Here is an 11550-nt window from a genome sequence, read left to right as displayed (position 1 = left end):
GTGCAAATGGTAAGAACAAATGTACAACATGAAAATTTATATTGTTATTTTATAATGGTTCAAACTTATAGATATGTGATCCAAATCTTAAAATTTTAAACGTGAATGCAAAATTTCCGGGAGCACGACATTATTCGTTTATTTGGAGCTTCTCTGCAGCGCGTCGGGTCATGCAGCGATCATTTGAAACTGGAAATCACAACACTTTTTTGATAGATAAGTTGTTTTAATTCCATACGAATAGAAATATTAAAAGAAAAAAATTTCAGGCGATTCTGGATACCCGCTGGAGCCATGCCTGATGACACCTTCACCAAACGAGCCAGAAGGAACACCAAAGTTTCGCTACAACGAGGCGCTATGTAAAGCACGTAACCCGATCGAGAGACTCTTTGGCGTCCTTAAAGGCAAATGGCGGTGCTTATCACGGCAAAGAGTACTTTTGTATGACCCCGGCTTTGCTGGCGGAGTAGTTAACGCGTGCGCAACATTGCATAACGTTCGTTTGGGCGATCAAACAACCGATTTTGACGATCGGGTTGTTTATGATCCCGAAATACTAAGCACTAATGACGATTCCGCAGCACCTTCTTCAGTAGCGAAACGTGTTCAGCAACGAATTATAGCAAATTTTTTTTTAAATATTCCTATAACTTAATATATGCCGTCAACGATCGTCTCGATGATAGGCCAGCCATCCACCAAGAGACGCAAGTAAGTACCATTATAGCAAATTATATCAACTTATTTATTTTACATGAGTTCGCTTTTATCATGGATGACTGCCTTTATTTTCTAGATTTGTTCAATGCACGTTAACTAACGCCTTTATTTGTTATCCGTTTTTTATCATCTTCCTCTGCACAATAAAATGGGCAACGCTTTTTGCATTATATGTAATGCATATTCAACAAATCAACAGTATTTATTTTTCACGTTCAATGAACATTCTTGGCGAGCCGTTAAATGGCACCGCTAAACCTGCGAACTAACCAGCTAAATTTATTGATTTTGATAGCCTCAATGAAAAATTTCCACACCTGCGCCGGCTTTAGTAGCAATGTATGCACGATTGCTCGTTCATACGAAATCGAACCGGTGGACATTAAAAGGATTCTTGCGTGAGCTATTCGGAAGAAGCAAGCTAGGGCTGTGCAATTAATTGATTATTCAAAACCTTAATTAATATTGTATTAATCATTATCATGCTTTAAATGTAATATGTTAATCGAACAACTGATTAACCAACTTGCTCGAGTAATCGAATAATCGCACAACCCTAAAGCAAACCCATATTTCATAATTGTTTACATTTTCATTAACTCTTATAGAGCAATTGTTGCCCGCTGTTTCCAAGCATCAATACAGCCTATATTGCTGACAATGTTCCTAAATCTATTACAAAACAACCAACCCAACAGCGCCCTTACACTGTGCGGGCGTTTCGCAGTAAGCCAATAAAAAACAATTGAATTTGTGAGTGCCGGTGCTGTTGTGAAGGGTTATTCATGGATACCACAAAAAGAGATACAAAGCTACATCAATGCTGTTGGCATAATACTCGCTTCTCTGCCTGAGAAATATTGGAATGCAAATGATCACCATAGGTAAAATTGCGTGTTCTGTTTGGTATTATTTTCAAAGAAATGTGTAAATATGTATACACCATTTCAGTGAGCCACTGATACCTATGTGTGTTCAGTTGGTAATTGCATTCCGCATTCTTTTTGGCATGGTCGTTTGTTGAACCAGCCCACATAACAGACGCTCGTTTGGCAAGTTCTATTTCCGTTGATTGATAATGTGCGTGCGCTTTCCAGTACGGGAAGCAGTGAGAAGGTGGATGGTGCTGCCTTGAGTAAAAATTGTGAAGACTCGCTGGCCGCACTAAAATCGCTGCAAGAAATTATGCATGACAATGCAGACAAATTGGCGTCACTTACTAACGAGGAAACAGCGGAATCAAAGATGATGAATTTGCAGGGTGAGTTGTGTTTAGCGGGAAGTTTAGTACCTTTTTAGATCTCTTATTCATTTCTTGTACGTAGATTGCATGGAATATTTGGCTAAATATCGGCATTGAAAGCACAAAGATCACAACGAAAAACAACCATGCCAAAGAGGAGTTTTATGTGCCTATTCAGGCATTTTTAACAGCGCTAATACAAATTTTCTAGCACATACAACTGCGGGGGTGATACATCATTGAATTCGAATGTCTTAACTGGGCGCTTGGCGGTTACTGCTTTACTACATCGATTCCAATACGTTTTGAAGCGTTTCAATGACGACGAACGGCTGATGGGCGCCGTGCAAGGGTCACAGTAGTTCATTCCGGGGTATTGGTCGTAACTATCAGTGAAGTGCACAGCTGCCAAATGAGCATTAAGTCAATTAAAGAACCAGTTTGATAACAAAGAAGGATCATACCACAACATTACCGGCACCCTGACACTTATTGAATAAGTACCAATTAAGTAAATAACAAACCGTCACCTGAAATGCAAAAAGACGTAAGAATATCGTAAATTATATTGAAAAAGTCGTGACTAATATTTTAATTATTTTTTTCATAAAATGATGTGGGAAGTTGTAACTCGTTGAAATCCATTATATAAATCAAAAAGTAAATTTTGAATTTTTTATTAGTTATGACTTTTTGCATTTCAACAATGATTTTTGTTACGTCTTTTTGAGTTTCAGGTGACGATATGTTTTTCTACAAATTTAAAGCAAACATATTTTTAATGACTTAACAAATTTTTCACCATTTTATGTACTCTGAATGCATGTAGACATTGAAATAACTGGGGTATCGACATTATAAATTGATTGGAAATATCTACCCGATATTACTTAGAGTGGTCCACGAAATAATAGGAATGCGATATTTTGACTCCTTTTATTTTGTGCACAACTGTTATGTACATGCACAACTGTTATACAGGGTGTCCCAGAAGTAACGTGCCAAACTTTAGGTGAAGGTAGGTGGGGGGTGAGCTCAGTGATAAACAAAAAATTTTCAGGTAAAAGTGTCACCATTTTTGAAATATTTACATTTTTTCGAATTTAAAAAAAATCGTGCCTTTTCATGTGTTTTCTTTAACTGCAACTACAAACCGGGCAATACTTAGTAAATTTTTTATGTAAAATACTTCCAGATAGTTGCCTCTCTATACTCAAATGCAATGTAGTTAAAATATATTAAGGAACCATCATAAAATTAGGACTATTTCTGGCTTTTTAACTTTATGATATTTTCTTCCCCAACTTTGACTATATCGGGTGAAAAAAAATGTACTGAGCTATAACTTTACATTGCATAAAAAAATTACACATTTAATAAAGATTTCAGAAAGGTGCCACACTTACTGTTTTGAATAAAAAAAAAAAAGTTATAGCCCGTTTTGTGGGTAAAGGACTGAGACACGCTCGAATGTATTTAATAGATTTAAATTGAATTTGCTCTTGTTACCGTCAAATGACATGCTAAATAGTACAAAGGTACATAATTACTTGCTTCTGACATTATTTTATGTTACTTACCGGAATTCGGACTAGAGTCTATAACAAGGGCTATATCTATCAATATTTTGTGTGAAGGATGGGTTCACGTGAAATAAGATATACATGAGTTGTTTGAAGAAAAATTTATTCATTTAATGATAAAATATGCTCAAATTGGCGACCTTCTACTCTAATACAAGCTCGGCACCTTTTAAGAAAAGACGCTTTTAGAGATCTTAAGCTCAATTGGACTATCTCAGCAGCAGCTCCATTTATTTGTTCCCGCAAATGCTCTTCGTTTTGAATTATTTTTGAATAAATTTTGTCCTTAAGACAGCCCCAGTAGAAAAAATCTAATGGATTCAGGTCTGGCGATCGAGCGGGCCACGTGATTGGCCCGTATCGTCCAATCCATCGGCGAGGATAAGTTTCGTCTAAATGAGCACTTACTTCACGCCCGTAGTGAGCAGGGCACCCGTCATTTTGCAGCGATAGTCTTTGCCGCAGGTTTAAGTGTACATCTTCCAAAAGAGTTGGAAGCCGTTCCTGAAGGAACTCTAAATAACTGTGAGAGTTGAGCGTTAGCGGCAGTTGCACAGGTCCCAATATCTGACAATTAAAAATACCGCACCATAAATTTATTTTGTACCGGTACTGCGAACGATCTTCTCTCATTTCGTGAGGATTGTCTATCTGCCAACTGTGAAGGTTATGTAAATTAAAATAACCACCACGTTTGCATGATGATTCATCGCTCCAAATTATTTTATTAAAAAAGTTGGGGTCTGATTCATGCATTCGCAACATTTCACGGCAAAATCTAACTCTCGACAGGTAATCTCTTTCTTGTAGAGCCTGAACACGTTGAATGTGGTATGGATGAAATCGATGGTCTTGTAAAGCTTTGTGAACTGTAGTTTTTGGTATTCCCGTCCATCTTTCCATCATTCTCACTGAAGTCGATGGACCTAGTTCCACTTCCTCTAACACAGCTTCAACATCTACCGTTGCAGGACGTCCTGTTTCGCCGCCACGCCTTCCAGGTATGCGACCTTAAAAAGTGAAAAATGATAGTTAACAAGCAAGCAAACAAGAAAGGTGTAAAATCACTTACCTTCATATATTTCTCTATGGGTCCGGGCGAATACTTCACGACCCGGATGTCGACGATTGGAGTATCGCTCTGCATAGAGTCTTTGAGCAGCTCTGGCATTATAGCAAGCTTCACCGTAAATTAGGTGAATATCCGCATATTCATGCGACGTATACTGCGTGTTCTCTGTCATAGTACTAATAACACAATGTTCGAAGGGTCCAATTTCACAAAATCCACTTTCACTAATTCCGGTAAGTAACACAAAATAATGTCAGGAGCAGGTAATAATGTACCTTTGTACTATTTAGCATGTCATTTGACGGTAACAAGAGCAAATTCAATTTAAATCTATTAAATACATTCTAGCGTGTCTCAGTCCTTTACCCACAAAAGTGGCTATAACTTTTTTTGTCTATTCAAAACATTAAATGTGGCACCTTTCTGAAATCTTTGTTAAATGAGCAATTTTTTGTGTAATATAATGTTAAAGCTCAGTACGTTTTTTTTCACCAGAGATAGTCAAAGTTGGGGAAGAAAATATCAAAGAGTTAAAACTCCCAAAATAGTCCTAGTTTTATGATGGTTCCTTAATATATTTTAACTACATTGCATTTGAGTATGGAGAGGCAACTATCTGGAAGTATTTTACATAAAAAATTTACTAAGTATTGCCCGGTTTGTGGTTGCAGTTAAAGAAACCACATGAAAAGGCACGATTTTTTTTTAATTCGAAAAAATTTAAATATTTCAAAAACGGTCCTATTTTACCTGAAAATTTTTTGTTTGTCAGGGAGCTCACCCTCCCACCTACCTTCCCCTAAAGTTTGGCACGTTACTTCTGGGACACCCTGTATAATGCATTATTTCAACTCATTTAAAAGTTAAATACGGCATTAATTGTAACTTTTTTGTTGTAAGTTTGTTGTGGAAAGAAAAACTTATTTAACTTTTTATATTTAGAAAAATATAGTGATAACTTGACACACGTAATAAAATTGTTGTTTTGAATCATAACCAAATTACATATATTCAACCATAAGTACATATTTAAGTTTCACTAGAAAATTTCAGTAGGCGGTAAGAAAACTAATAAAATAAAGGCAAACTATTTAGAAGTTTTTATTAAATTACCATTTCATTTATTGCAAAAACAGTACAATAAAATTAAATTAGTTAATAATAGCTACCAAAGCTAAATGAAAATAAAATAATTCATTAAATAATTAATACGGTGATATTTTTTTTTAATATTCGCAATGTTTTTCATGCTATATATTTTTGTGAATTTTTCGTTTTGTTTAAAGAATGGCTCATATTTTAGCAAATTCTATACAAATCAAAGCTTCACACTGTATATGTACATAATTTAGAAGTATTCTGCCAAGTTGCATCCAAATGGCAAGATTTTTAATAAGCATTTCCAAAAAAAAGTATGTATCCATCCCAAATTTATTATAATAATGTGCAAATTTGAAATGTCTGAAAATGCGCGTTGTTTTATACTAATTTTTTGCTGTCCTATGCATTTTTACCATATAAAAAATGTTTGAAAATGCTTTATATGGGAAAAATTCACAGGACAGCAAAAAATTATTAAAAGAACAACCCAAATTTTTAGACATTTGAAATTTGCAAATTATCATAATAAAATTGGGATGCATACATACTTTTTTTTGGATATTCTTATTAAAAATCTTGCGATTTGGATAAAACTTGGCAGAATACTTCTAATTTATGTATACAGTGTGAAACTTAGATTTGTTTAGTATTTGTTAAAATATGAGCCATCCTTTGAAAAAAAACTGATCAAAAATTTATAGCATAAAAAACATTGCGAATATTAAAAAAAAGCGTATACTCAAGGCACGAACACTTATCACTAGAAATAAATTCAGAAAACAAGATTCAACTAAGAACAATTCATTTGAAAAACAAAAAAGTAAAAAGGCACCAACAAATAAGTTAATAATAATCTAACCTATTATTAATAAAAATATATACATACAGCCCGCGACAAAAGATAGCACATCAAAATTTTTACCAGTTTTGACTACTTTTCTTTGCTTTTTTAAGGTTCATTAATTTTTTGTTAAAGTTAAGCTCCTTAACTAACAAAACCAATATAGGTCCAAATTAGAGACTTTGTACAAAAATTATAGAAATTGCATAAACTTTTCGTCCCAATCTTAAGCATTATAATTTTAATTTATAGAATAACTTGCACTTTATTATACTCGATTTTAATAAGCTATAAAATTGGATTATTCTAGAAATCAAAATTAAAATGCTTGGAATTGTGAAGAACAGTTTGTGGAATTTTTATAATTTTTGTAAAAAGTCTCAAATTTGGACTTATATTGGTTTTGTTAGTTAAGGAGCTTAACTTTAACAAAAAATTAATGAACCTTAAAAAAGCAAAAGAAAAGTATATACACAAACAATTTACATCTATTGGGGAGGGCCCAGTGAATTAGTAAACTGGGCGAAAGCATGCGCACAAGCTTTCACCCCCTCCGCCAACACCGTGAAGGCCTCTGCCACTGTTGCAGTTACGGTAGCCATTCGCTCTGTGGCAGCAGCCATTCTGCATATTGCCTCAGCATTGGAGCGGTTGGCCTCCGCGTTGGTTGCAGCACTTTCAGCAAGCCTATAAGAAAATAAAAGTTTTATTAATAATTCAATACAAATACAATATTGAAAAAATTACCTTTTCTGATTCGGCCTGTGCCTCGGCAATTCTTAAAAATTTCGCCTTTGTTGGCGATTCTTCCGCACGTTTCCGCTTAGCGCTTCTGCGCGGTGCTTGCCTCGGCGTTTTCGGAGTTTCGCACCGAATTTCCGACTCGCCATCCGACACCGTTAGTGGAGGAATTACCATGGTGTCTTCCTCCATGACTAAGCGGAAATTTTCATCCGCCGCCCCCAATGTTAATTGCAGTTCCTAAAAATAGCATAATGAATATTGCAATATGATTAGCATATTGGCATGGGCTTTTAATACGGTACAATTCAACTTACCTCTTCCATGGGAATATTCTCCTGGACATCCGGTTGCCCCTCCATATAGCTGCTTCCCACTAGAGCTATTACCCGCTTCTCCAATTCGTTCAAGGGAGGCTGTTGAAGCGGTATATTCCCCGTCAATGCTTGCTCCCTCTTACGATCACGAACTCGCGTTGATGTTCGACTTTTTAGGTCGCGCCAGACCTTTTGCGAAATAGAAACACACTTTCATACTTTACTATTCTTTGGTGTAGGCCGTTTTCGGAAATGCCTTACTGCAAAGCACCTCTTCTTATACTTAAGTATATAATGATATCTGATTTCAGCAAACATATTTTTGGAATAAGAGGTGCGATGTTTTGCAGTAATGCATTTCCGGAAATGCTCGTACTTTATCACTTATACTTACATTTTGCCATTGCTCCACAGATTTGGCAGCCCCCCTAAGAGAATTCAATTTATCTGCCATCTCTGCCCACTTCTTGGTGTTCTCCAACTTGCCATGGAGCTTCTGGAACTTGCCGCTCGCCACAATCGGGTTTTCACCCAGAAAGTCAAGCATCGCGCTTAACTGCTCCCCCGATGCACAGCTCCTTTTCGTCGGCTGGATAGACATCCTGAAATGAAAGAAGTTCTAGTAAATTCCAATTAATAACTAAAATAACTAAATACTACCTTTTAAAATTGCAATACGTTGCTGGCGCTAAAAATTCCGCGGGAAGGAAATAAGTTTTTTTTCTTATTCCTCTTTGTACTTTTCGCATATTTGACATCTATCTCGAACAGGGGCGCACCCAGGAATATATTTTAGGGGGGTTTTATATTTCTGAAGATATATCACCGGAAAATACTGAAAATTTGCTTCAGATAATACGCTCTTTAAAATATATTTATGCAAGCTTTATGTACAGTATGTAATAAATAAATAAACGTTTTAAAATTCATAAACTGCACTTTATTTACAGATTAACAGAACTCAAACGCTTTTAACCGACTTCAAAAAAAAGGGTGGTTATCATCTCGTCGGAATACATAACTTTGGACCACGTGAACCGTTTTCAATAATTCTTTTTTTATTAGAAAGAACGTACCTCAAGGTTCGTCCCGTAATTTGTTTTAGAGATCCGATGATTGGATCATGAAGAAATTAACGGTACCCCTAAATTTGAATATGAGAATTGAAGTCGGTTGTGTTCTTTCCTTAAAAACTACTTGTTTAATAAAAAGTTCTATAAACTCAAGATTCGCTCAACTTTCAAAAGTACCTAATAAAAAATTTTAAAAAAGAGTCAGTAAAAATAAGTTTATTGATTCCATGAATTTTTGCTCTTCTATGTTCATTTTTTCGATTTCTGGTTTTCGATAGAGATGGCGACTTTTCACGATTGCTAAATTTTTTTAATATTTCAAATACCGAAAAAATTAACTGAACTCTCAAGAAAAACGAAAAATTCATATAAAACGACGGACGAGAAATGGAAAAGAAATTTTCTTAAATCAGTTTGCAGCTCTCAAGAAAAAAAAAATGCTTGTATATTTATTCCCTCATGAAGATTTACAGCAAAAGCAAAGCGCTTTTTCAAGCAACAGAAATTATAATAAATATTTCCTATAACTTCCTTGAGAGCTTGATTCTTAGATTTAGGTTATTAGCTTTTGGGGGGGGGGGGGGGGGTTGAACCCCAAAACTCACCCCTTGTGTGCGCTAATGATCTCGACTGAGATGCCACATTTCATCATTTTAAATAAAAAGGAATAATCAAGGAATCACACAATTGTTAGTGCAAACGGCAAAAGTTGTTATGTAACCTAACAATTTTTTTATTTTTAAGAGTTACCTAATCGCACTACTGATCATAATTTTTAAAAATTGCTGCTTGGTTTTTAAGATGTACAGACATATGTATATATATGTATATACTGAATATACTGAATATACGCGTTGGGCCTAAAAATATGCAACAATGGAATATTTCTTACCGCTCCTATTTGAACCAAAGAAGTATGTATGTACATATGTAGGGCTGCCAGACATCCCGGTTTTCCCGGACATGTCCCGGTTTTAGACTATTTGTCCCAGTGTCTCGGCCCAACCTTAAAATGTCCCGGTTTTCGATTTGATTGCATAAATTTGAATAAAAGTTCCAAAATCACTACACTAAGAGAAAAAACGCGTTGTAATATTCAGAAAAATTTTGTGAATTCACTGAGGGAAACAACGCATAGTAAACATGAATATTTTTTATTTGATTATCGTTTTGAAATGTGCGTATATAAAAATAATACTTTCATGCCGCATACGCGTGGTGTTGATTCAAACTTAACATTTGAATGCACATTTACATGTCTGGCTGCAGCTGAGTGCAGCACATTACAGGCAGCATGGAATTTAAATATTTTTTCAACTTAATTATGACAGAGTTTTACAATTATATTAAGGAAAAGGCAGAAGTTTTGAAACAAGTTCACACCAACGAAAAATATGACTGATATTTTAATGTTATCTTGTACTTAAATTTTTTTCTTTCATGAAACGTACGTACGTAGGCGTACGTTGTAATGATAAACTGTTTTTAATAAAGAAGAAAAAAAGGTGCATGCATTGTGAAAAATTCTCTGTGTGATAAGTTGTTTTGTTTTGTTGGCGTACGTTGTAATTATCTCATGATCATGTTTTTATGTTTTTGTTTTTGTCTGTCAAAATAAAATTTTACAACATCCTTTCGCACGTAATTTTTGTCGAAACGAAAGGGACAGAGAAAATCCGAGGTATTTTTTGAGTTTAGGAAAAAATCTCGACGTGATGGAGCAAAACAGACTTCAGATTCGTGTTCAGCGACCCCACAAACATATCATAGACTAGGTTTGGTCTAAAGAACCTTTCATCGATTTTTTGTTGTGGACATGTGTAATTGATAAAACCTAACCTCAAAAAACACCTCGGATTTTCTCTGTCACGTAAAATCCGAGATGATTTACATCTTCTTATAATAATTATATGGGATTTTTAATTTTTTTTTCTCGGAATATTTTTTTTTTTAAGACGGAAATGATTTACCCCAACAAACATTTAGGTTTGAGCTCAACTTGAGGTTAAGTTGCGAACTAAGGTATTTCTCAAATCTCCGACGTTTTTTCTCAACGGTGCCTCAAGTGGAGGATTATAGCGTTCTCAACAAAAAGGGCATTTTTCTTTGTATGAAAAAAGGACTGTTTCTCAATTTGAGAAATTGCTATTTGTCAGCTTGAACTCCAATGTAATTCTCAAATTGGTCTCAATCATATCACTGAAATACTGAAATTTAAATAGTAAAATACCGTATACTTTTTGATTGAAATGACATACATAGATGAATTTAAATATTAATTTTTCATTTTATTACTCCTTATGTAGTATATAGTTAATCAATATCTTATTATAATAATTCACTTCACAGTATACATACAGTCCGACAGTAAATTTGCCACTTGATTTACTTCGCGTTTTATTTTCTTTCAAGACTATTTGAGAATACTTTGAAGATTATTTCCTTTTTGTTGGTATTTTTCCCTTTATATAGCTTTAGTTTTTCACTTGATAATCAAAAATTCGATTTTCTATCCCTTTTTAGAGATGAGTTGGAGAATGATATTGGATATCAACTTGAGAACTATGAATTTCTCCAAGGTTGTAGAAAAATTTTTTTTTGGCGTTTATTGGGACGTCTTCTCGTAATAATTATATGAAATTTTTATATTTTTCGTCTCGTGGGGCGTTTATTTTAAGACGGAAATGATTTACGTCCCACTTTTTCTCTTAATGGAATTATTACAAGCACAGCCGGTTTCACAAAATTAAACGTTAATATCTCAGAGTTCGATTATTTTAATTTGATTTTCCAACATGCACAAGCACAGCCGATTTCACAAAATTAAACGTTAATATCTCAGAGGTCCATTATTTT

General features: G+C 34.7%; 1 protein-coding gene and 1 long non-coding RNA gene across 3 annotated transcripts; one reads left to right on the top strand and one right to left on the bottom strand.

Annotated features, from left to right (window-relative positions):
• Positions 1-249: 249 nt before the first annotated feature.
• On the top strand, positions 250-2659 carry LOC118735302. Of its 2 annotated transcripts, none has more exons than XR_004992559.1 (3): positions 250-1121; positions 1332-1607; positions 1675-2659. It is a non-coding gene; the product is annotated as an uncharacterized LOC118735302 (long non-coding RNA). The 2 variants fall into 2 exon arrangements; XR_004992560.1 differs by lacking the exon at positions 250-1121 and having other exon boundaries at positions 1224-1607; positions 1675-1984; positions 2049-2659.
• A 4501-nt stretch (positions 2660-7160) lies between these two features.
• Positions 7161-8460, bottom strand: LOC118735301. The gene is made up of 5 exons (XM_036464976.1): positions 8282-8460; positions 8016-8223; positions 7622-7810; positions 7311-7544; positions 7161-7250 (listed from the first exon to the last, which is right to left on the bottom strand). Exons 1-5 carry the CDS (start codon positions 8377-8379, stop codon positions 7242-7244), a joined length of 738 nt encoding a protein of 245 aa, XP_036320869.1. The 5' UTR covers positions 8380-8460; the 3' UTR covers positions 7161-7241.
• Between the last annotated feature and the right edge of the window lie 3090 nt (positions 8461-11550).

This window comes from Rhagoletis pomonella, unplaced genomic scaffold, assembly GCF_013731165.1.
Source record: "Rhagoletis pomonella isolate Grant_MI unplaced genomic scaffold, Rhpom_1.0 Rhpom_scaffold_00003, whole genome shotgun sequence".
Taxonomy (NCBI): domain Eukaryota; kingdom Metazoa; phylum Arthropoda; class Insecta; order Diptera; family Tephritidae; genus Rhagoletis; species Rhagoletis pomonella.
The sequence above is the reverse complement of the archived record's forward strand: the minus strand, read 5'-3'. Positions and strand labels throughout refer to the sequence as shown.